The sequence below is a fragment of the Micromesistius poutassou genome (genome assembly GCF_964030765.1).
Source record: "Micromesistius poutassou genome assembly, chromosome: 10".
NCBI lineage: Eukaryota > Metazoa > Chordata > Actinopteri > Gadiformes > Gadidae > Micromesistius > Micromesistius poutassou.
This window is the reverse complement of record NC_140280.1, coordinates 14,038,797-14,065,452: the sequence shown is the minus strand read 5'-3', so window position 1 is coordinate 14,065,452 and position 26,656 is coordinate 14,038,797. Positions and strand designations below refer to the sequence as shown.

At 43.2% G+C, this 26,656-nt stretch overlaps 2 protein-coding genes across 3 annotated transcripts in view; both read left to right on the top strand.

Annotated features, from left to right (window-relative positions):
• The first annotated feature begins 2,628 nt into the window (after window positions 1-2,628).
• On the top strand, window positions 2,629-6,730 carry btg3 (B-cell translocation gene 3). Of its 2 annotated transcripts, XM_084474028.1 has the most exons (5): window positions 2,629-2,655; window positions 3,194-3,400; window positions 3,545-3,679; window positions 3,854-4,061; window positions 5,856-6,730. In XM_084474028.1, the coding sequence occupies exons 2-5, from the start codon at window positions 3,228-3,230 to the stop codon at window positions 6,060-6,062; spliced, it is 723 nt and encodes a 240-aa protein (XP_084330154.1). In that variant the 5' UTR covers window positions 2,629-2,655; window positions 3,194-3,227; the 3' UTR covers window positions 6,063-6,730. The 2 variants fall into 2 exon arrangements, with proteins under 2 accessions (XP_084330154.1, XP_084330155.1); XM_084474029.1 differs by lacking the exon at window positions 2,629-2,655 and having other exon boundaries at window positions 3,151-3,400.
• Window positions 6,731-7,436: 706 nt separating this feature from the next.
• cxadr (CXADR Ig-like cell adhesion molecule) overlaps window positions 7,437-26,656 on the top strand; it is a 33,121-nt gene continuing 13,901 nt past the window's right edge. Inside the window, exons 1-2 of the mRNA XM_084474464.1 lie at window positions 7,437-7,572; window positions 25,674-25,843. Coding sequence (XP_084330590.1) covers window positions 7,521-7,572; window positions 25,674-25,843 — 222 coding nt within the window. The 5' untranslated portion in view covers window positions 7,437-7,520. The remainder of the gene's footprint in view (window positions 7,573-25,673; window positions 25,844-26,656) is intronic.

Below are 26,656 nucleotides of genomic sequence, written 5' to 3'. Positions count from 1 at the left end.
AACACTTCCCTCTATGCAGACGCTGGTATTAATGGGGGACATCTGTTCATCCGGTCTCCATTTTACAATTAAATTGGTTGCTGAATTTTTTGGGGGACTTTAATTCTTTCTTTTGGGAATTGTTTTTTTTAAGATTTAATTTGATCTCAAATAACTTTGGTCTGGAGATTAAATCTGTATATTTACATATTTGCTTTAAATTCCCCATTTTGTTTCTTTAGCAATTGGATAGAGAATGAAGAAGTGCCTAAGAGTATTTTAAACCTCTGGATTGACTGGATTGACTGGTGATGCATTTTAATAATTCTAAACTGCTGAGCAGTCACAGTTTGCTCTGTTTTTGTTATTTAATGACTAGAACTATTAAATTAGGTTTCGAGTTGCCTTCAAGATAGAATAGGAGGTTGAAAGGGTGGTGGTTGTAAGCCAAAAAAAAAAAGCACATGATAGATTTGGAACATTTTCAGTTTTACAAAAGTTTTACACTTGATCTCCCTGAGTTCACATGTGACCTTGCAAGCAGTGGTTTTCAAAAGGAGTCTTGTTACAGTATTTGCAGGATTACTTTTGCAGGATATTATTGCAGAATTGGTAAAGCATCTGCAGCTCAAGATGGAAAGTGATGGCTTATTTTCATTTCAATTTTGCGGCATATTCTTGTGAGATGCCTGTGGATATCTAACGCTTTAGTGACAGAGGAAGGATTCTATCACTACTAGTGCTTTCACTTCACCAAACCAAAGCTGTTGTTGATACATTTGTGTCTGGAAATATAAGCACCCGCCTTGCTTAAGCTTCATGAATCCAGTGTAAATGCAAATGCAATACCAACCAGATTATTGAATTGTATTTGTTTTTGTCACGTGAAACGGTAATTCATGCAATATTATCAGAAGTCCTTTTTATATAAGCGGTTGGTCAAATGTCTATCATTTGGTAATGTGTTATAATTGAGGGCTAAATTGAGTCTTAAGCAATACTATTAAGTTGGGTAGAAGGTTTCCTGGCCTCGTTTGCCCAATTACAATAAAAATAGACGGTTAAACTGTCAGGATGCAATTAATCTACAGTGTTCCGAGCATACGATCAGTTGGGGAAATGGTCCCAGTGGGATAGCTTAACATCCATCATCATCCGTGTTGTTTTGAAGGATATTTTTGGGAGGAAACCGAAAGGATTGTGCTTGGAACATGTAGTACCCCTATGCAAGAAAGGAAAGAGGAAGCCTTATATAACTAAATGATATAAGAAGAAGATATGGAATTAAAGGCATGATACATATTTTAGCTTTCCCCTAAGGAGAGCAATGAACTACTTCAGAAAGAAATAGGTTAGGGAAACCCCAGGGTTGAATACCAATCGATGCTTTGCATAGCATTTGTCACTGTATATATGAAGTTCTCTTTATAAGAGATATAAGTTTGACCCTTTGTGGGTTTTAAGAGGTTCAGTGTGGTTGTTTTGGTCAATTTTAAACTGTTTGGAGAGATGTTTATTCTGTGTGTTTTGTGTTATCTATTTTTTTTAATTTTATCTTTTATCCTTTATGAAATTGTTGATTTTTTTGGGGGGACTTTCATTTTAGTTTTGAATCTGAGTGCTGTTATGGTTTGTTTACAGTGGGAATATGGACATTTCAGATCGTGACCATCAGTAGCCTGTGGTGCATCCCTTTTATTAGCTGCAGTTCTTGTTTGCATATACTGGTTACACCTTTACTCCTTTTGAACTGATTATACAGCCTGTTGTTTTACTCGTGATGCGTATGGTTTTACTTGTGCATTTAATTACAAATTGTATTTATTGTGTGTTTCATGGAGCTTGCAGCCTGCGTGACTTGTGCATACGATTATTTTTCTAAACCATTTAAATAAATATTTTTTTTAACATGGATTCAGAGTCAGTCTCATTTCCTCATTTTTTTCTTATTTAAATATGATAATGCAGAACTTTCCAAAAGGATATACTGTGTATGTGCATATACAATAAGGCACTTTTATAATCCATTATGCAATCTTTAAATCAACCTGAATATTCATATTCACACGCTCAAACCAACTGAGACTTGACTTGACTTGAGCAGCATCCTAGAGTGAAGTAACATAACATAACAATAAACTATAAAAATTACATTAATCATCTACACTTGTTTCATTTAGGTCGTAGATGGAGCTAGAGCGCCCTCTTGTGGGGAAAGGTTTAAACAACTATAAATCCGCTACTGATAAATCCGTTTTTTTCAGGCTGGACGTGGGACGGGATTAGAAGAAAAGCACTGGAATATTTACGTTGAACACAAAAACTGATTTAATCAAACGTTAGAAATAATGTAGCTACATCTCTCAAACCAAATCCAAGATAACACCAGTTTTTATACATAGACCTCCTCCATACACATGTCGCGTGGGCGGTCGTGTGAACCCACCGTAAATAAAATAAACAAACTATCTAAAGCTGATTAACTATGCAATATCTACTTCCGACAGAAATCGGTCTAATCCATGGCTAAACCAATGGCAATACACCGTACGTTTTATGGGCAGGAATGACAGCGTCGTGGGCGGAGTAGCGTCCAACGTGAGGTCCTAGAGAGCAAGAGCTTCCAGGACCTCACCGCTTCCTATCGTGCCCACATGCTGGATAACTCAGGGAAAAGTAAGTTTGTGTTCTTATTATTTATTGAAGGTAATCCTTTTTTTTGTTACTAGCATTTCATTGTCATGAACACCACCTTAAAGCGACAAACAAATAACTTGGTTGATAAATGTTCATTATAGACTTTGCTTTGTCTTAACGCAGTGACATAGCTAGGGCCTTAGCGCTATATCAACGCCGGTCTGTCAGTCAGACCTCATGCGATTTACTTGTCACATAGTTTCTGATGACGTTGTGATATAATGTAACGTTTATGGAAACCGAAAGCTATTTACAGCTCTTAATGCAATGTTTAGCAAACTGGCAGAGTACAGTAAACTATTTGAAGTGCCACATGGATAAACGGAAGTAGTGCGTCACAGCCCGCCTTGCTGGATCACTTCTTGCCGCCACATTGGAATTCCGTTGGCGGGTGACGTCATCCACTGATTTCCTTGCGCTATATTCCAGCGTCCAGACTCTCATGTCTTATAGTTTTCGGGTTATCCTGATTAATATATTGGTGGTCACTTGCCTAAATGTTTATTATTATTTAAAGGGACTGACAAATTGCTAAGAAGCTGATGTGAAACATGAAGAAAGAAATTGCTGCCGCCGTTTTCTTCCTGAAGAGGCTCATTAAAAAGGGGGAAAAGTTGGATTCTGCTCAAATTGAGAAAGTGGTCGAGAGGCTGGTGGCTGGACTGCAGGAAAAGTTCAGAGGGCACTGGTACCCAGAGAACCCCAGTCAGGGCCAAGCGTTCAGGTAATATTATTTGCTGCTCAAATATAACAACTATAATCTGGTGTGAGTGAATCTAGCGTCTTAAATGATGCTCAAAATAACCAAAACACTATTGCAGTAATGTAGACAAAATAACAACTTTTTAAAAAATAATTCTCTCTCTAGATGCATCAGAGTGAATCAGTTCCAGAATGATCCAGTGTTGTTGTGGGCCTGCCAGGAGAGTGAGGTTCAGTACTCTGACCTGAGCCTGCCCAGAGAACTCACCTTGTGGGTGGACCCTGGAGAGGTGTGTTGTAGGTGAGTCTGGAGGGATTGGTGAATGGTTATTTTTAGAACCGCAGTAGCTGGTAGTATTTTGTAGAACCCTGCTTGCCATGTTTTCAATTAATATATTCTTTGTCTTTAAGTTTAGCCTTATTGGCTCATTTGGCAACCTAAATTGTTTTTTTAATGGCTTGTTTTCCTCCTTAGGTATGGTGAGCAGAACCCCTATTTCTCAGTGGCCAGTTTCTCTGAGGGAGAGGCAGATGACAAGGAGGTCGCAAGGAAGGTGACCAGTGCCTTGGAGAGGGTGACATCAGACTACAACTCTGGCTCCTCCTCTGACGAAGACTGCACACTGAGGGAGACCCCAGGCTCCTCCCCCCTCACCGTACCCCTCGACCGCACCACACACCAGGTGAAAGCTATTGACACTTGTTTACGGGAACATTTGACTCTTTAGACCTTTAGCAGATGCTTTTATCCAGAGTGGCCCCCGCAGTGTGGCTGAGAACCATCGAAGCATAAAATCAATATTGGACTGCAAAATATCTGCTGCACAAGGTTTATTAAGGACACCTTCTGTTTATAAGGTTGTTGGTTGCACTTAGAGTACTATTCATTGTATTACCAAGTGATTAAACAAGGAAGTGCTAGTGCAAGTTGGTCGATTTACAACCTAATTGCAGATAGGAGCAAGGGTTTGTTATCGAGGAATTGCCTAATTGTTTAAATAATGTCCGTCAGAGACCATTTATGTTCAAAAAGACTTACAACTTTGATGTTTGGGGTCAATTTGACCCGAGCAATTTAAACACGCAGACAATTATTGTAACTGAAAGTCTTTTCAGACCAATTTTCTATCTCAGCTACTTTAGACCTTTCTACTGACCATCTTTATAGCCCAGTGAATAATACATGACTGCCCCAACCTCCCCTTATACATCAAGTATTGATTGTATGACTGTTGCGAAATATGCAAATCACTGTACTATCTCATTCAATGACCTAAAAATGAAAAACAAATGATGTTTTGGTGTTTGTAGGGCTTTATGTTGATATTCAAATATAGTAATGTATTTATACATAGTCAAATATAATATAGTTCAAATGCAGATTGTCTTGTATATCCCTGCTGCTAGCATATCTGGTAGGGCCTGGAACCATTTAGGCATTGGCTGCAGTCAGTCTTGTAATTGAGAATCAGCAGCTTTCCATTTTTGGATGTCATGTCAGTTCTTGGTGGTTGAGATATGACAAGGGGGTATAATTGTGTTTGAGAAACCAAGGAGGCTCAGAATATCCTATCTCACTGGCTTCATTCTCATCAGAAGGACACCCTGAAAGATCTGTAACAGAACCTCAGTGGCAACAAATATTTTCCTGTCTGGTGGTTATTTTCAAAATTTTAGTTGAGGGACAAATGCAAAGAGAAATGTTGCCTGAATTATCAAAGTTCTTGCGGGAACTTTGCCCCATCCCACATACTGCAAGAATTATCAAAGTTCCTGTGGTTATGTTTGCCCCACCCCCCCCCCCCATGCTGCGAGAATTATCAGAGTTGTTATGAGAACTGTGAGTTCTCGTGGGAAATATGTCCTGCCTCTCCCATTGCTTCTTGAATGATCAGAGATCTCGTGGGAACTGTTTTACACACACACACACACACACACACACACACACACACACACACACACACACACACACACACACACACACACACACACACACACACACACACACACACACACACACACACACACACACACACACACACACACACACAAATATATTAACCTGTTGGTGCCCTCAGTATCATCCAACACAACAAAAACGAGATAGAAATTAGGGTTTTATAGAATAATAGTGCTAGGGGTCAAAATGACTCCAACCACACCGATGTGTACAGGACATTTTTTTGTTGTTGTTACTTTCATGTTTGCCATGTTGTATGCATGTTAACCATGTTTTTAGAGACTGTAAACATTGAATCGGGTCATAACATTATAGGAGGGTTTGGTTACCTGTTCCATATTTTTAGTTAGGCTCTTACTCAGTATAAGCAGGTGTGCTTTGGGCATATTGCTCAAGGGTGTCTGAGGGAGGACTTCAGACATGGGGGTTGAACCCTGAACACGGCTGAGAGTCAAACGCAACACACCGGCCTGCCTCTGTTTTTCAGGAACCTAATACTGCTATTTCTCTTTCACAGGTGATGAACCCAAATGCTCCGACATGGAATCCGAAGAAAAGGATGGCGGTGGGTAAGGGTCACCCGCCCGGTCGGCCTCACTATGGCCTCCGACCCCATGGCAGACTCCATCACCCCTTGAGGCACAACGTTTGGGTACCAGAGGTCTACAGAGCAGGACCTGGATACTGGGGCGGCATGCACAACATGGCGCACTCTTACGGCTAGGGACTGTAGGGATTTTTAGAATGAAGAATCATGACCGTCTTTTAGGGAGTAACATCAAACTAGACCATTGACCAAATTATTTTTAATAAATTATTCTAGATAGAATTTTGATTTGAATTAACTATTTTCTGCACTTTGGACAATTTATAATAGTTAGAACTAGGGCTGGGCAACAATTAGATAGGATTGTTTATCGTCTTTGTTTGGTGTTGTATTGTCACAAAATTTAAGATATCGACTCATCATGATGCCCAGTTTTAGAGTCTTAATGAATTGCGATGAGAAGATATGCCTTTAAAATGATCCACTATGAGGTTTGAAGTGTTGGAGACAAAACGTCAGAGAGAAAAGAAAACTAGTTTTACACTGATGCCATCCTTTACATAGCCATATACTTTTTTGAATTCTTAAGCGTATTGTGTTTTTATTGATATGGAGTTAAAAACCTACAATAGTTGGGATAATAAATGTTTCCACATCGTCAGCCCTAGATTTAATATTTAAATGAACTGCAAATGTTGGGTGTATTGAAAGGCTAGTAGCATTTAAGTGGTTAGTCAATTTTCTTTATGGGTGAATTTTCGTACATGCTTCCGTCCTTTTTGAGACAATGATTATTTATTCAGTGTAGGCTAATAAAATGTATAGACTTTTTAAAGGATACTATATTTACTTGTTTCCATGCATCAATAAAACATTTCTATAGTTCAATCTGTAGTCCCAACTTTCATTCATTATGTGACAAATATTTGTTATGCAGGACAGAATAGTTGTGGCAACCGCAGCAGTAATGTATGTAGCCTACCTGTAGGCATTTGATTTGTTTGTCAGGCTCAGTGAAAACGGCAGTACAAGCACCATACCTAGAATTCGGTATTCCTCACAAATGTTTTTGTCCAACAGTCACGCTTGCATTGTCATAAGAATTTCAGTTAACCAAGGAAAGACCATGTTATACTGTTCCTTTGATAATAAAACTGACTGGCCTGGCAGTGACAATGTACAGCTAAATAATTGTGTTGTTCCTCAGTCAGAACTAGCTAGTTAAGATAAAACAAAGTTACATAAACAAATGAGAATTATGTCTGCTCTGACTTATTAAATAATGTTTCTTTCTGTTTGATTGTGTAATGTTACAGATTCAAAACAACTTTCAAATATATATATTAAAAAAGTCAGTCAAATATTTGGTGCACCCACTGGGCTTCCAAAATAATGACATGGAAAGGAAAAATGTAGCTTGTGGTATTCGTTCAAAACAACAGTAGGGGGCAGCCGCGGGTCTAATATGAAAACAACAGGTCACGTGACAGTCACGCACCCTCCTGTGTGCACCTGCCGATAGCGGGAGTGAGGGAGTGGAGTTTCGGATGCTTCGGTGGAGTGAGCTGGTCTTTCAAATTCACCACTAGTCCGTCTGACCAAGTTTCGAGTGAGTCTGGGAATAGAGCAAAAGTTATGGAGTTCTTCGTACCCCGATTCGGCTGTTTGATATTTGCTCTAATGACAGGTAAGTGTTTCTTAACAATATAAACGGAGCTACTTTTGTGACCCTGTGTGTATTTATACGCGAAACCCGTTGGGAAAACGGCAGTCTTCCACGGCTCGCGGACAACGAGCCAGCCTCAAGCCCCGCAGGGTCACGTGTCTACGGACATAAATCGTGTTCGATGCGGTCGACGTGAGCGAAATCTGTTAAACATTACATTGTTTTATTACCAAGCATCACTCCCCCACGGTGAGATAGGGAACTCTTTTTAATTGTTTGGGTTCTGAAAAAAAAAAGGTTATGGCGCGTTGGTTGGCTCAACGTTAGTGTAAATGAAAAGAGTCGAGGATAACACAATTTGATAGTAAACGAACACGATCAGCGATGTGGGATCTCGGTCGACTAACTGTTACTGTTACTCTTATTCCAAGGTCGACGGTTTTTCTACTGAAGGAAATGCTTTTTAATTTGACTTTGCTAGGTGCCAGGACTATTATTTAAAACGGACCCAGGCCGCCTCGCTATCCGTCACAGCAGGGGTTCGTAAAGAGTGCCATTCGGGTGGATTTACTCAGTATCGACACTATTGCTTGATCGTGTCTTTTTGGTAAAGTTAGTTTACGTTTAGAAGAAACCGGCCAATGTATGTTACGGACACTCAACGTGTTAATGGGTCTGCAGTTATTTTTGTTTGTGCCAACAATGGCTTGATCCGCTTTAAAACCTGTAGCTGAAGAAGGACTTCAAAGACCTGCGTTTGTGTCTGCCATCTGCCAGCGCAGCACCCCCCTCCTCCCGCAGAAGACCCTAGTCCGATGGGCCAAAGATGTACTACTATAAGTCGATCCAATTAGATTACATTTTGATTTATTCTGCTAGTTGTGTTTGGGACAGCGGGATACCCCCTCATACCCATACCCATTCGCATTGTAACATAATGGCCTATACGAAAAATATCCTAATAAAAGACAAGCTTAATAAAGTTTTTCATTAACTACACGTGGTACTGCTTTAAACCTATTAACTTATTAATTATGTTTCGTCATTCCTCATCCTAATTATATATGGGTGTGTTGTTCCTTTAGTGCCCTGGAATCTTGATTGAAACTACCAGGTCCTGCCTGCAACATTGTTATGAGAGGACGTGTTTCTATTCTTCAGTTTTAATTCCATATTTGTATAATGAGATGCGTGCTTTAATCAAACCCTCCCTGTTATGTAAACCCGAGAGAGAACGGGTGTAGGGTGTGGTGTTTTGCCTACTTTTTTTGTTTCCCACCCTTACAATACTGTCTTGACATCAAGATGATGTTCCGTTGATACTTGCACTACAAAGGTGAATGAGACTTGTATTTGGTTGCATCCAGTTACAAATGCACAATAATGCTAACCATGCATTATCTCTATCATGACTTACATGTTTATTATCTAAACATAATTATTTAGAGATTATATGTTTTAAGGATGCTTGGGGTTGTGACATTGGTTAAAAACGCCATCTGCCAGACTACACATTACACTCATCCAGATCGTAGCCCTTGCCATACAGTTGGTAGAATTAGACTTTTCTAAAATCAAGAGGTTCTTTGAGGTCCAGTAGGTTTTTCTTAAGGATTTGTTGAATCATCTGTGTACATGTACATATAGGACACTATCGAGTCTCCTACACTATCGACCCAGTTTCCATCCATTTTCAAAGGAAATTCCTGAGCTATGCTGCCCATACTCCCCAGCCTGGCACGTCAGTCCGTTTTGGACGGTGCTGGAACAGATGCCTGCTCTAACTCACCATCCCCTTAGCTCTGGATGGGAGAGTTTTGATTTGATGCCAGATTATTTTTCACCCGAGCCCGATCCTTGCTGCAGTTGGTCCAAGTCTTCTCCCATATCTTCTCCTAATAACCTCTCAGCTGTGGCTGATTGGGTCAGGAGGGGGAAATGAAGCAACTGGTTGAGGTTAAGGAAAGCCAGAAGCAGGCAGAGGCTGCTGTTACCTGGTAATCCTACACTTCAAGAGCTCTGGCAGGGAGCTGGTTGCTAGGATACCTTTTGAAAACACTGTGTGTGTGTGTGTGTGTGTGTGTGTGTGTGTGTGTGTGTGTGTGTGTGTGTGTGTGTGTGTGTGTGTGTGTGTGTGTGTGTGTGTGTGTGTGTGTGTGTGTGTGTGTGTGTGTGTGTTGCTCAAATATAGCTACCCTCCCCCACCTTACAGTCTTCCTTGTGTTGTCTTCTCAGTAGAATTGCTCTACAATACATTGTGTTGTGAAACGAAACCTGATCCATGGATATGATCTGTGTATTTGAGGCGTAGCAGTTTTCAACGCGTTAGCCCAGTTTCCATGGATGGCCAAATGCCCAGCTAGCTATACACAGTTTTAAGCAGACAGTCTGTGTTTATGTATCAATATTGCGAGGGTTTCCTTGCAGACGGTTATTTAGCCTAACCGTAATCTTCACAGACATGAGCAGTCCTACGTGTGCCGTCATCAAGGCTCTAATCCAGCCCCGGCTCTTGGGCCACAATCTCACATTCAGTTTGTCATGGCATGGTTGGCTTAGTGGTCCAGCGGGCCTCCTGTTGGCTTACCAACAACACGGACGGCAGCATCATCACCTCCCACCCGGCTGCACGCAGCCCTGGAGCCCCGGAGTCCCCTGTCCTTGGACATAAAGCCAGAACATGTAGAATCAGATTACACTCTGGGGACGCCACTTTGTCCTCCACAATCTGACGACGGGGACGACCAACCATGAATATTCAGAGGCCCCTCCTTCAATATTTTAGCATGCTGAAGATGTACAAGCCTGCTCCTGTTTTCCCCCCCCCGTAGCAGGGTGTGAACGCAGTCTGCGGGGGCTTTTGCCTAAACTCATCAGCCGCGCTGCGAGCGGCTTTGTCCTTCTCATATCTCATTTAGAGAATGAGCAAATTGCAGGCGAGAGATCTAATTAAGGAATTTCATGGTGGTTTTAATGAGTGTGTGTCCACTCTGTATTCCATGCCCATCTCTTATTCACAGATTGAGAGTGGTTACTGCCCTGACGTGGGACTGAAGCCAAAACACTGAATAAGAGATATTGGGAACTTATCTGAACTCCAAACTCATGAAAGCCAAGTGTACAACCAAACATTTTTGTTTACACATTTGGCATATTTCCAACTTGTTGGTTAAGGTACAAACTGTGTGTGTGTGTGTGTGTGTGTGTGTGTGTGTGTGTGTGTGTGTGTGTGTGTGTGTGTGTGTGTGTGTGTGTGTGTGTGTGTGTGTGTGTGTGTGTGTGTGTGTGTGTGTGTGTGTGTGTGAATATATATGCTTTTTATTTATATGGATTGGCAATGACTGAAAGGTGGCTGTCCTAGTCTCTGTGTTGATTTACCATTTATTAACCCTCCATTTTTAGCAATTAAAAATGTTGTTTTGAGTCTTTCCTATTATCGCTTACTCTTTATCGTTGTCTCTCACTCCCACTCTCTCTCATGTGTACCCAACAGTTAAAACAAGGTCACCATGGCATTGATTCTCAGCCATCGGTCATCATCATCAAGGCAACGCTCTGTTTGGACGATCCCTATCCCATTCATCACTTAGCCTCTCGCTGTGCCTGGCTCAGTCCCTTAACTCCCTCTTCTCCTAATGAGGCATCATGGGCCCAGTGACAAATAGACACCTTTCCTTCACTCTGATGGCTTTAGAGGTTTCTACATACACCATAACTGACAATCTCAGAAATGTTCATCCCTGAACTGAATGAGAAGGCATGTCTGGCAAATTCTTTCAGCTCCAAAACGTTTCGTCAATCAAATACGGACTTGTAACAGATGGAGTTGATAGTACTTAATATTTAATATGCCTAACACATGCATAGTACTGCACCCCTTTTTTCAAATTGTTTTGGTGGAACAATGAAATGGCCTCAACTGACATGAAGATCAGTCAGTGACTAGTAGTTCATCTCCTTGGTTAAATTACTTTCCTTTTTTTTGTCCTTCATGACTATGTATTCTGGTTCTTTCTGCATATTATTCTCACGGAATGCGAGCTAGCCCTCGCACATCCCTGTGCGAGGGCACTCGATGTGGCAGGCCGGTCCCCAGGGTGCTGCCTCTGCAGGTGTTGGTTCGAAGCCCGCTGCTCCCCACCAGCTAGGTGGGTGTCAGCTCAGCTTAATGCAACACTAGTCCGCTCTGCAAGATGTGTCTATGGACCAATGTGTGAGGGATTAGGTTCTCAAGATTGCTACGCCGGGGGAGTAATTGTCTCACTTTATCTACTGAACAGAGTCAGTCTCTGCTACTCCGAAAGAGAATGTTTTTTTGTTCCCAGTTGAGGCTGTTACACTTGTCTCGGAGATAAGTTTTATTTATTGTTAACGCGTTATTAACGGCTGACATCCAGCCTTTGTCTTGACATGGCTCCGTAAGAATACGGTTTTAATTTGTCTCCTCCTGTGGTATGCCCACTTCTACCACTACCCTCTTTTCCCTGTACACTATGGCTAATTAAACTTCTAATCTTGAAAATGGCCTGTATTTTTTTTCTGAAGGTGGTGGGGAACTAAGAGACTGAGGAGGGGGAAGTTGTAGCAGCTGTTGGAGAAGCATTTTATGGAGCCATTACCTCATTGTAAAACATAATACACCATCCACTAAAAAGAAAAATCATGTTTTTCAATCAATCTTTTAAAATGTTTAATTGTGGTGTTTCTCCTGAAGTCAAACTATTTCTTACTATCGTGAATACAAATTTGAGTGTTGACCAAGACCGGTAGACGTATAATAAGTAATAAACAGCAGCTGGGTTTGGCATACAAAAAACATACAACTCTGGAGGTGGCCATTACCACAGCTTGTCTGTTATCGGTCCCACGTTTGTAATGGTTTCTCCCATTGCCCTGCACTCACAGACAGGTGTCATATAAACCTGTGTTATGTCCGGCCACCTTCCATCACGGTCCTTAACCTTCACTAGATGGCCAACCCCCCCCACCACCTGGTTTATTGCACAGGGATATTGCAGGATCTTTCTCTGTGGTACGATGGCCAGGACATCTGCTAGAGTCCCTTCTGCAAAAGGCATAGAAAGGTCAACAAGCCACCACTGACACTGGTTTAATTACCATGGTACATCTCCCCTGAACCTGTGGAAACCTGCAGCCCTCCCTGTCATACTCCTGCAGAAATTGGATTGGACTGAAAATAGCCCAGAGACTGGCTGTTTTATGGTGGTCAGCATGCCCATTACTGCACCACCGTAATCACATGGACTCCCATTTTAATAAGCATGCAAAGCATACAAGGGCCCAGGCTGCAGCAGCTCTGGCTGTGTGTGTAGGCTCCCGAGGAAACAGCTGTTAAGTGTCTTAATGGAGACCATGTATAATTCATGGCCGCACACAGAGCTGCAAAGCTGGCTGGCTCACTCCAAGTGGACGATAATTGCATAGGGAGGTCCCCATTCCCCTCTAGACTAGCCCAAATGGCTTCACCATCGTTTTGCAGTGTTTGGCACAACATCAACTATACATTTATTCCCTGTGATACCCAGCACCTTGTGGGAAGAGGTTGTACCCTCATGTTTGAGCTGGGCATGCAGTGCACAGACCATTAAACTAGTGCAACTGTTAAGAGTTGTAGTTTTTAATCGTCTGTAGGAGCACCCATTCACACTTTCCAGAACCTATAAACTCTCCTTTACAGAAGTCGTTATGTCTCCGAGGCAGCATGGCGATCTCCAACTCCCTTGTCCAAATGCATGAATACCATTTTTTGATTTTATAGGCGATAAAAGGTGCACCATAATCCTTTGGCAGTGAGGTCAGAAGATATCTGATACACCTGACCCAAATAAGTCAATAGATTTTAAAACAAAACTATTTCTAATGTTTGATTCATGGGAGATGAGACACAATATTTGGATGTCTGCCCCCAAGTACCCTGCACCCCTAAGTTTGCAGACACCCACTAAGACTTACTTTTTCTTTCTTGAAATTGCAAAGCCTAATTCATTGGGCCAATTTGAGCTTGACTGTATTTACCAAAGTTACATAATTTCAGTGATGATTCAAGGAGCTAAAAAAAGATTCAGAGCCACTTGGGGCATGGTAATTTTTAGATGTGTAGATAATCCTCCTGTATGTCCTTGTTGATAAAAATATTATTTGCAATGTTTTAGATTCAGCCCCTCCGAGTTAGTAAACAGGATACTTTCAGAATTAGAACAAACTCCATACCCGTGTTTATTCAGCTCTAACTGGCTGTGCAACTGTGTGTGCAAACAAGCACAGCACTAGCTGGTTGGGTTTCGTCAGCCGTTTTGGTTATAGGATGTGATTTTATTTATACAATTATTGAAATCCCCATAAATCAGCATGACCCCTGATATGTCCATATACACATCGACTTTAATGTGTTGGCTGACATGGTATAGCAACAGGCTGCAGCATCCATCCAAGAGCATGATTTGTGAACCAAATATATTTTATAAGAGCCAAATACACGTTGCCAAATTGAAGATGGGACTGAGTTATGCTATAGTTTTTCGCCACCTTTGAAACCTTTTTAACATAATCCTCCTATTATCTGTGGTGCATATAAACCTATTTGTCTATGCTTGCTATTGCCTGAGTGTAGCAACTTTACATAATTCATATTTAAACTGAATTAATGTTGAGTTATTATGTACAGTCGATAATTTTTTCCAACATCACAAACTGAGACCAGATCAGTTTTTTTTTTTCTTTTTCAGCAGGGGCTTATTCTGTCTTCTATGCATATGTCAGATTTGCTTAGCTGTGGTAAAGTACAGAACGGCATGCTACTGCACATCGTTTCAGATGCAATTAATGCTCTGAAGTCAAATATAGCATGGTAGTAATCTGCATTGATGCACATTTACGCTCAATATTGTTCAGGGAGGTCAGGGTCCGGTTGGTCTCAGGGGCTTAAGTGATCAAAGTTCCTCTTCTACATGCTGGCCAGACAGAATCCACCAACCTATTGAACGTCAGCCCAGCGTTGAAAATCACGGTTTGCAGTGTTTGCATCCAGTAGCAAGAGACTCCTTGTATTTGTGCAGTGCGGCTGTCAGGGCTTACAACATTTATCTCTGCCGCCCAGACACTCGTATAGTCTAAATCAGCCTGACAAGTGTCATCTATTCCCCAGCGCCAAAAATAAAAACAAAAAATGTTAGAGAAGTCAGAAGCATTTTGGAGGTTGGGGGGGGTTGGTGTACTGCTGCACTAGCATCCACGTTGTTGATTATTAAAATCATGCAATGGAGAATTGTGTTAATGTTTGACCATGGTTTCATGCCACTTATTCATTTATATGTTAGTGTGGAAATCACAAGCCTTCTTTGCGTGGCAACTGGTAGCATGAGCCGGAGGCTAGTTCTCGCCCGCTGGTCGTCGTTGAGGGCTAACGGTAACTGACATTGGCTCAGGCTAACCTCCCGCTGGGCACAACATTGAGGTATATTTACCACACCTGCCATCTGTGAAGCACTTTAGATCAAACAGACTTGTCTTAAACAGAGGCCTGATATTACTTCCTGTTGAGAGGCAGGAGAGGAGGGAGAAACTAAATAAAGGAGTCCAGGGCTGATCCCACGTGTTATCTTTTAACAGCTAGCTTATCTTGATGTCCTGTTGTAACGCAACCATTCCACAGAGGACAGGAAGGTTTGTCCATGTTGTTTCACGTTTCATATAGGCTGTGTTCTGCCCAGTGGCCGGATCCACAGCCACCAGGCAAGGGCTTAGGGATGGAACAGATGCATTAAAAAGGGATATTGATCCTCTGTGGTTATTGCAAAGTACTTCGTCAATACATCATTTTTTGTTCTTTGCGCACTGTCCCCATGGCACTTTAATTAGAAAATTCAATATTTGTTGAGTGAAATTGTGTTGACTCTGTCTGGGTCAGTGTCTCCATAAGGGCAACACAATTGAAATGACACCCAAAGCCATTGTGCATCTCTACTACTGGAACTACTTCTACTACTAGTGTTAATGGTGCCAGCATCATGCAACAGTCTGGGAGGAAAGGAGTAGAACTAAATTTAGACCGAAACCTTGGAGGCAATAATGACTACTATTACTACTACAACAGCAACATGAGTAAGACCAGCTCATTGAGTGCCTCTAGGCCATTCCCACTGACAAGGTTCTGCACTACACAGAAAATGGGTTACTGTGTAAGTACTACATCTAGATCTGCTCATTACTATCTTGTGCGGCAATGTGCAGAAAATGCGCTTGTGATTTGACACAATGTTGGGAATTCAGCTGCGACCCAAATAATCTCATCAATTGACAGCCGCTTTGTGTTAACGCCAAGGCAAAGACAGATTGCAGAGAAATATGTCAGCCCGACTGCAATGCCAGCTCTCCCTTTTGTTGGTGGTTCATGTGGTCTTATGTATGACAATGATTTATTGAAGGTTTGATAATGGATAGTTGGAGTTCAGCCACACAGGGTCGCATTTCCGGGCATCCAGGAGTCTAGGGGTATTCCAGGTAAAATCATTTCAACTGTTTTGATCCGGCCCATTTTTGGAGAGCTCACTTTCCTTCAGACAGCAGGGAGGAACCTTGGAATGCATCGGGAGGCATTTTGTGCCGAGCACAAGATGGTCTTCACATACGCCTACATGTCTAAAGGCTGCCCTCGCACCTCAATCCTTTTAGTGTTCTGGCCGCCGGCCACGGGCCTTCTTACTTCATTGTTATCAACATTTGGTTTATTTTAGTTGTCCATGTGTGGCAAATTCGACCTCCCTGGCACCTTGATTTTAAGTAGAACTTCTTTGTGTCTAGTACGTGTGTACATAAAATTCCAAATCTGGATGTTTCTTCAACTGAAACTCAGCCTAAATGCTATGAGGAAACGCTTTTTGATATCCAGGAGTGAGACAAACCGGTCCCTCTTTATTCATACATCCTGGTTGGGCCAAATTATATGTTGGTGAGCTAAAGTTAAGCTAAATATTAGATAGATTTCAGAATAGATTAAGCCTAGCAAATCGCTTTGAGGTCAAAACCTTTTTAGGTGTACGTTTTTTATCTCCCGCTGTCTTTTAATAATCTTTTCTTTAATAGGTAGGTTTATTAAAATGTTCTTCAAGTGGGGATGTTCTCGCTCTGCTTACAAACAGGAACAGGAATTTAAGTACTTGCGAGAAGCCCCTTTTCCTATTATACTTTAATATGATATCCACAATGTTCTCCTCTGTATGTGCTCATGTTCCCCTATTCGAATGTTATGTTGTGTTATTGTGTGTATGTGGGTCTATTTGCAGTTTGAATGAAGTGGCAGCTCTCTGCAGCAGTTGGCTTGTCTGTGTTTGGTCAGCGGAGCTGGCCCCCCAGATCAAAGCTGGCATTGTGCTCTTGGGGGCCCGGGCAAAGGCCAGAGTCTGACAGAGTAGTGTACGACCCAAGTAGATTACTGTGCAGCCATGCTGGCTAAAATTTACCGGGTAGATGCTTTCACTCTGGGGGTCTAACCGGGTGATAAACGGGGGGTCTGTCCGACAGGATATCAGAGATTTTATTAGCTTTGGGAGAGGGGGGATTGAATAGAGTATGACAGGTTTCCTCAGCAACACGCCTTTGTCGAGGTGGGCAAAACGGACCTGTGACTACACCCCTGTGAGACATGTGGCTTTCATTTCTCACTTCACAGTGAACACTTGGAAAGCGCTGTGCAGAAATACCCATCTGCCTTCCCTTACAGTGTCTCCTCATGCTTTAGCTTCCAAAGAGGAAAGAATCTGCCGGCAAATACATACTTGCAGATGCACAATTTTTTAAAATCAAATTGCTTTGTAAGATGAAGCTTGTTTTAAGAGAGGCTGTTAAAAGTCTCCTTTAACACCGTGTGATAGAGGGATCAGCCAGGGCGCCTGCCGATGGCTGCCGTGCTGTGCACTAGTGGGATTAGGAGGGGTTCCCTGGGAAAATGTGAGGGTATACGATGTCGTAAAGCATCACCCCCGACCCCGTCAGTCCCAACCCCCTGCTCCCCCCTCGCGACAGTCACTTCAGCGATCCCCGCTCTACTCGAGTGCTCCTCTAAGCGTTTGCTTTAGGCCAGGTGGTCGCTCCCCAAAAGCATTCAGAGCCGTCATGGCTCTGAGACTCTTTTCAAACCATTCAATCAAAGTCACTTTCCAATTAAAAAAAAAAAAAAACAATGGTCAATTACCCGAAAAAGTAAGTTCAATTTGCACAGCACAAAATGTGCCATTCGAAGTAAGGTAAATGTTTATATCTACTGGATCACCAGGGTGTTTACTCCGTCCTCGCCCTTAACTAGGCTATCCGCTGGGATGGAATGTCTCTTTACCAGCACTAGTCAATCATTAATGGAAGCCAGCTCAACTGTATCCTTGTTTGGTTTCGGGTCTACGAGCCAACCTAAGCACCCTGGCTTCGATGGGTCTCACACCGTGGTTCCATGTTGACATGCATATGGAGGCAACGTCTTCTATTTATAATTCTTCACAAATCCAGCTTAGTGTTTTTAATGAACATTTATGGGATTGTTTGTGGGCAAACTACAAGCTCCTCTCCACACAAACATGCAGGCAAACACACACGCACACAACCCCCTCCTGTGGAAGCGTGGGTGACATGCTTTTGTAATTAAACTACAGGTTCGCTCTCTGAAATGAAAACACGTTGGCAAGCCGCTCTCCCAGCCGAACAACATCTACAAGGTGCATTTGCCAAGGCAACACATCTCAGGGGACACCTCCTATGCAACGCCTCCATATTCTCCCTTTTATACTCTTTAATTTGCTCCTGGCACCGCTACACTGGCTCTTTGTTCCTGCTGTTGTGTGTTTTCTTTCCCCATTGTTTTCCTTCTCCCTGTTTGTTATGGGGGTGCTATCAGCAGGCTGTTTATAAGGTGTTATCAGTGGTCTATCTGCATTGCTGCCTGAGATGGCCTCCCGCCTATCAGCTCCATGACGGGAACAGGCCCTGTATTTGTCGCCAGCACACTATGTATCCCTGGACTCCCCTGTGTGTGTGTGTGTGTGTGTGTGTGTGTGTGTGTGTGTGTGTGTGTGTGTGTGTGTGTGTGTGTGTGTGTGTGTGTGTGTGTGTGTGTGTGTGTGTGTGTGTGTGTGTGTGTGTGTGTGTGTGTGAGAGAATATTATGGTGTGGGCGTGCTTTGAGTTCCTCAAACTGGGGGTAACAAGTGAGAGTCTCTGGAACAGGGACATTGTTATCTCACTCCTCAGGGTGCTTTCAGATAAAGAAGCTTTCTTCTTGGGGGGGGTGGGGGTTGGTGGCAATGGTTTGTGTCAGGCTCCCGGATGGTGGCTATTGGTGGGGAGAGGGGTTAGACAAGCGGCAGCTGCTTGAATCCAGTGGCCTGCGCCTTGTGAAATGGTAATGCATTGCCTATAAATAAAGCTGTACGCTTCCCAGAGGCTGAGCCGTGAGGAACACTGCAGTGCACGCAAAATGAATTCTGATGAACAGATTAACCATGCATTAAGGAATACAAACATTTCCCGCCGCCTCTTCCTTGTATACGCTCCCATGTGTCGCTCATTAAACAGTCTATGCCCGGGAAAACAACAGTGGTTATATTCATTCCCTATATTATTCCCCGCGGTTGCACATATCAACAGGCATGGCATGTTGCCTCGCTGCATGAGCAGCCACCACAATCTCTGTGTGTTTATTTATAAATAGGGATTCCTAAGCCACCGGTAGGTCAAGGATTTAGGTATGAAGGGGATTCATGTTGACCTAATCTGATTAGAATAATGACGTGTGTTAGTGTGGTTGGCCTCATAGCACCACCAATAACCAAAGTCACCCCCCTCTTCCATCTTCCCGGCTCCCCTTTTAAAAATAAATGAACGCCGTCTAAAGCTCCGGTGGGAGAGTCCTCGTCGGTTAATGTTCAATTGTGTTCAAACGGCCGTCGGGTCGTGCGTTCCGGGAATTGCAGGAGAATTGACGTGGCGACCAGAGCTCTCAGCCTGCCACGTCCGTACCACTTGATAAACCTTGGAGCTCGGCGCTCGCAGGTTGTTGGAAATTAAATACGGTAGTTCTCACAGAGGGGACCCGGGGACGAGTGTTCCAAAGCCCCTTTTCATTGCTTCTTTATTGAGCTTTTCTTCCATTCCGGCTTTCATTTTATTCATGTATTTATTTATGTATTACGCTTAGCTCTCAGGGTCTCTCTCTCAGGTCTTTTGCACGTCAAGTAGGTCAGTGTGACCACTGCCTCTGGCCCCCCATGTCTATAAAGATGCATGACTGCATGTGTTTTCAGCCCTGTTTCACACTAAACCCCTTAACTATCAGTCCACTGCTTTTTTTTTTTTTTTTTCATGAATCATCGCACGGCTAACCACGCGCTTATCGGCAGGCTTCTCGTCACTCGTCCCAAAAATAACTTCCACTCCGTCGCTAGTTTGTTCCTTTTCTCCATTCAGGTGTTGTTATTGAGGGCAGGATGTGAGCTCAGCAGGTCTCCTCATTAGGCCTTCCACATGGCTTTGTGGAGTGAAACCGCTCCGCTGAAACCCTATCTCGCTTAACATTTTGTCATCTCCCAAAGCACGGGAAAGCTGCACAGAGCATTTCAGTTTGACAGGTCAGAACCTGGATGACAAAAGGCTTTTACCCGTTAATGGGTCATGAATGCGTGGATGGCCCCGTAAACCGCCCACACGAAGCGGTGCGTTCAGTCATCCTTTCTGATCTCGTTGACTACGTGTGGCCATGCGAGCCAGAAATAGATACAGCCCACCGTCTCCTCCTTTTGGTACGACCTGGCTCCATCGCAAGCCCCCCTGTTCCCCAGGAGTGCTCTCTTACGGTGAAAGGTCAGCCCGGGTGAAAGAGGCTTATGACCCAGCGCCGCCCCAACCAAGGGCTTGGATGGCCTTTCCCCCCCCTGGGCCCGGCCCCAGAGAGGCCATTAGGCTCGAAACGTGGGGGCACCGTGGCCTTCTCCAGGGAGCTACAGCTCCCTATCTTATCCTACCGTCCACTTGGAAACCATGTGACAAATCGCTCCTGTATAAAAATGGGATTTTCTCAAGGCATGTGTGCACACTTCACCGAATAAAACTAATCTGAGCAGGCTTTCAAATAGCGGATTCTATCCCTGGAAAGTCTCTAAGTTGTTAAGGTTTGTGGACTATTTCTGTCTCCGCTTTATTCATTTTCTGAACGGAGCTACTTGTATCGATTGGGTTGTCCTTAGTGAATTCCTAGTGGCATAAGAGCACCTCCATATACACCACCCTCTTCCTATTCTCTTCAGATTCTCTCTTTCTCTCTCCGTCTCTCTGTCTGTGTGTGTAAAGATCTGGTTGCTAGGAGATGGGATTCACTTTCCATTGTATGGGGGTCTGCTGGGTGGAGTGGCGGTGTACCATCAGCAAGACTGAGGCGGGGATCTGGGGCCAAAGGGACTCGCTCGTCACAATCAGGGGTGTTTGTGTGTGTGTGGGGGGGGGGGAGGGGGGGGGAGGTTGAGTGGGGGAGAGAATGGGCCAAGAGTGATGAGGCGCAGGGGGTTGGGGGTTGGGGGTCTGACACCCCCACATTCCCGGTCTCCGGGCCAGCATCGCCGACGGGGGAAGTGCTGTGTCAGACGGCGGGCGGGAGAGGACTCGCTGGCCAAGGAATGCACACACAGACACACCGCGCCGTGAATGGGTATTGAGGCCAATCTTTTTAATTAACAAATGCACATGCCTCCCCCACAGAGCAGCACGGCTCTGCTACTAAACACCCATGCGTAGTATGGAGCACTAAACACTAGATGTTCTCCCACTGTGGATTAGGGATCGACCGATGTGGATTTTTTTAGGGCCAATACTGATTTTTTTTTTTTTAGCCGATGACCGATACACCGTTACCAATTTTCTTATTTTCTTAGCCGATATTTGGAGCCGATACTGCTCCAAATGTATCATTTTTACATCATAAAAATGACACAATGATGGTAACGAATGTTTACAAGTCTCAATTTAAAAAAGGAACATTTATTGAACTGTGTAAATCATGCCGGGGGAATAAAATAAATAAAAGATAACTTGTCCGATGAGGATACACGTAAAAAACGCAAAAATCGGCCAGCCGATGTATATCGGTCAATCACTACTGTGGATGTATAGTCATGTGTGCGTGTTGTAATACTGTGTGTGAATTCATTTCCGTCCCTCCACATCCTCCCAGCCCGCCGGCTCACTGTTTACCAGAAGAGTGTTTCTCATATTGGTCCCACATTCCCTTCGACTGTCAATAATGACCATTATCAGCCTGTGCTACCGTCTGGGACCAAGGTCTGTTTGCTTTGGCAGTGGTGCCTTTACTCTGAATAAATCCCCTCCCTGCTACATGGGCTGCTGCAGATTATGAGAGAAGGCATTCTAGCCATACAGGCAATGGCTGATGGGTTTTCCCCCAGACTACCTGGGTCGTTAATCATTAACTTTTCTTAAGGCACCTATTTCATTTTCTTTTTTTTGTCCAGCTGTGAGTCAGCCCCTGATGGTCGAAGGTTATTTCCTGACAACAAGGCGGGGGAGTCATACCTGTGTGCTCATGTCTTGTTCCGCAGAACCATCACCATACACAAGCCCCCCCCTCGTCCAAGCACATTATAGGAACTGCTGATGGTCCTTTGCCCGGATATTGTTGAGAGAGAAAAACCATCGTAATCTTTTGTATTCATTATTTTCTTTATCTCTGCGACGTCTCTCTCCAGAGATATTACAGCGGTCTTCTTTTGGCTTCTTAAAATGATTAAAGGAACGTTGTCACAGGGCTCGGTTACATCTGTTATATTAATTTGTATACTGTTCACCAGTGAGAGGCCATCTGTGCACCTGTATGTAAGAGTGGAAAAAGTGTGTTGTGTGTCCCTTCAAATGCCTCTCATTACCCTAGGGTTTTACCATTGTAGAACCGGCCTGGTTCTACTGATACATATTTAATAACGTGCATGCTGAATTGCATGGTCTCATATGTCTACTTCTACCTGCCATACACTTTTCTACAGAATATAATAGGAGGCTGTATTTAGTGTTTTTTTTAACTTTGAGTAATGTAGGCGTTTTTAATCAATTAATTATTCATTGAACATGAACGAAGGTCTCAGGCTGCGTTTAGACCGTAGAACTCAATGTGGTGATATTATGAAGTATTCTTTCACATTGCAAATTTGACAATTCTTCTTTCAAATGAAATGAATTGTATGAAATCATGTTCTTGGGCCGGTTGCTTACCTTCTACCAGCCTTTGTTTGTTAGACGTGACAAAAACGGTACAATGTAATTTAATAACTAAACAAGAATACTGAAATGGCAACCAGAGATATTTGAATAGTAATACCTACCTAGACATTCGAAGTCGGGAAGCATAGTTTCTACCTGCTTAAGTAGGTACTGGATTAGCTGCTGCCATTTTTGATGCTACAAAACAAGAGATTTTAGATCTCTTCCAGTCTACCTTAAGACAGATGTATTCAGGCGAAGAACTGGTTGACCTTGACTGTGTTGTGGCAAGTTGGGCTGCTTCCAAAGTGGTTGACCCGCTGTTGCATCATACTCTGCACATATTTTCTTCCCATTGTCTGAATTGAAATATATGATTATCACATCTTTTTTTATGGGTTCAAACGGGCTAATGTGCACTCGCTGTGAACCGTATTTAAATCACTGATTGTCACAGTATTTATTTGATCTAAAATAACACACGGACACACATGCACACGGCTTATCTTTATTGTGACCCTTTTTACCTGAGCCCTACAGCAATATTTTGTGAGCCAGTCAGACCGAGAGATGCCATTTGTATTTTATGTCACCTCGGGTATGAGTGCAGTGCTCCGTCTTATCCGGTAATGGATACAAATGGCGGTAGAGATCACTCCTGCCCTTTCCTTGATTAGATAGGAAAGTCGGTGATGAAAGTGACATAAAATAAATACCCTAAGCATCACACTAGTTTTTGTGACGTATTATTTCTTTCTCCAACAATGTTCGCTGCGTCCCTATCTCTCCTCAGCACCGCCTAGTAAAAGCCCTCTGGATGCATCGCATGGCTCTGTGTCTCGCAGATTGCCAAGCCCTGCCTCCTTTCTGACATTGACGGATGCGTATGTCGGATTGTCTCCTCCACTATGATACTTGCTCTCACTCTCTCGCTGTCTTAGCTCGCCTGCCCGTTCCTCACTGCGATGGATGGCTCCCATCAAGGGCGTCTGTCACCAGCCGCGGTGGTTTTGCTGATAGTGGGCGAAGGATAAAGCTTCTGGTCGACTGTATCAAATGCTCAAAGGCTTCGGGGGAGGCCTCAAAAATCGGGGCGGGTGTGACTGAGATTGTCACTCTGTGTATGTGGGTTTGGGTGTGTTTTTTAAACAGAGCTGTCGGTGCTGTTGCCCAGAGCAATGCTTCATTTTTTTTCTGCCATGTATACCCGGGCTGATGGTCATGGGAAGAGGCAGGGTCCTTCACCTCACACCCCCAGCCCCCCGCCCCTCCATTGTCTACTCCCCTCACGGCCAGTCCAACAGGTTCTGGAAGCTTCCATGGCACGATTGGTCAGCCCCATATTCCGCTTGGTTTTTAAAAAGCAGATTAATCTTTTTTTATTCAAGCAGTCTGCTAGCAGAGGAAGTAAACATTGCACAATTCACTGGTTTTGGTGCATTCAAAAATGGTATTGGAGGGGATGATTATTTCTAGATAACTCAATTTCCGCTCCATACAATTGGCAGTCTTTAGCTAAACCTCTAAATGACTTTTGCTTTGTGCTATGAGGAAGAGGCATGATAAAACAATCTTAAACCTGAAGCCTTTTTCCTTGCCCAGACTACTACTTGGAGGTGTGTGTGTGTGTGTGTGTGTGTGTGTGTGTGTGTGTGTGTGTGTGTGTGTGTGTGTGTGTGTGTGTGTGTGTGTGTGTGTGTGTGTGTGTGTGTGTGTGTGTGTGTGTGTGTGTGTGTGTGTGTGTCCCCACTGCAGCAGCCAGTCTTTTGGGAAAGATGACATTACTTTAGCAATGATGTTTTCCCCCACCCTGGTTAAGTGGGTGGCGGCAGGCTGTCATAAGGATTTTAGTGCATCTAGCCAGCATGTGACAACTCCATTCTCTACGGGGAGTGTTGCTTGGCTCAGCCTAAATCTCTTATTCAATAGAGACTCTTAGCCCAAGTTGATGTCACAAGAAAATTATGTGCATGCATTTCTAAGAATAAATGCGCAGGGGTCCTCTGTTTGCTGTTTGGATGATTGGACACACTCTTTATGTAGATACATACAGAAATGTATTTGAATATAGATTAATTCATGAATGTTCCACTTGATTTTGTATGTTTTTCCCCTGACTGTATAATTTACATTTGAAAATGACACAATTTTGAAGGGCTATGCAAGGGTGTCATAAAACATTAAAATAAATATCCACAGAAGACCTTTGGCAATTAGCTGAGCAGTTGCCTCAGGATTCAATGAAGCCATTCCTAATCAAACAGGGCCTTCTCCGTTAAGCTGAATCAGTGAAGTCATTGATGTGGTATGTGGGGTTATTACATGCTGTTGCGCTTAACATTTTTATGCTGGGCTGACTCAAAAGTAAAAGATCAACATGACCGTCCTAAAATGGATTCCAAAGACAGACTGCCGAAATGAATACTAATGAGAAAAAAACATCACAAAAATGATACTACAGAAAATGTGTTTGGGGGTATTTATCATATTTTACCTGTGACAGGTATTTCAGGTTCCAGGTTTTATGATGTAGGGGACTTTAATCTGAAGCTACATACTTAGCATATCTCTTATGTCTCTGTTGCATATCTATATTTTTTTTCTAGTGAACGCTGTTGTGAACTGTGTAGCACCGATCTGCTTTGTATGAGACTGGCTGGCTTTGTTTATTCTGTCTGTCGCTGCAGAGCTAAATTGGAAATTCTTAAAATAAAAAATAATTAATTGTTCATGTATTTTAGTGTCTGAATGAAAACGGTGTCATTCTGCTATCCGTCATGATACATGTGGTTCTATAACGATATGTGGCTGCCAAAAACATTTCATAATTTGGTCTCTCCGTCTCTGTCCATCCAGGCCTGGCCTCTGGTCTGGAGCTGGACAACACAGGCCCATTGACCATAGAAAGAGCCAGCGGACAAACGGTGAAGCTGGAGTGCCAGTTCACCCTGGGCCCTGAAGACCTGGCCCCCCTGGACATCGAGTGGAGCTTGCTGGCCTCCGACAACCAGAAGGAAGACAAAGTGGTGAGTCAGGAGTGGTTGACAATGATCAAGTTGTGCTTTCTCTCCCCGGATGTCTCGTTGTGCAGGAACAGGCTTCCCCGGGGAAGGTTCCAACCAATAGTGATTGACTTTCAGTATTTTCAATCAGTAGAATAAATGGTGGTGCTGCGTGACTTTTTTTTTTTTGTCAATTGAGAGGCCAGGATGTGTACTTTCCTTTTGTTAAGTGAAAGAATTGAATTCCTCCCGTGTCAATTCAATGTGTGTCTCTGTTTGAACGGAACAGATTACAATGAATGTGTTTTTCAGACACTGTATAATGTGTAATGTTTTGAGGCAAGGCAAATGTTTGAATGCTTCCACACACATGCGTGATAGTGTATGAAACTACCTCTGGAAGTGTCTTTGGTTTTGCAAGCAGTTGAAATACTACACACCAGTGGTTCTCAACTGGTCTAGGCTCAGGACCCAACATGTGTACTAATATTGCAGTAATCAAAACTGCCATCATGTGTTGTTAAACACATTGAACCAACAAAAACAGGAAAAATTGGGGCTAATCTCAATGAAATAGCCATAGAAACATGATTTAACATCGAAACATTTACTAGTTCATGGGCTTCCTTCTAAAGCTGTCCCGCGGGACCCACATATGGGTCTTGACCCACCAACCACTGCATACACAACCGCAGCGCTACACAGGCCTTTTTTCATCACAATGGGTTCGTTTCTCGCATAATGAATAAACGGCCGATTCCTTGAAACCACTAGGTGTGTGTGTGTGTGTGTGTGTGTGTGTGTGTGTGTGTGTGTGTGTGTGTGTGTGTGTGTGTG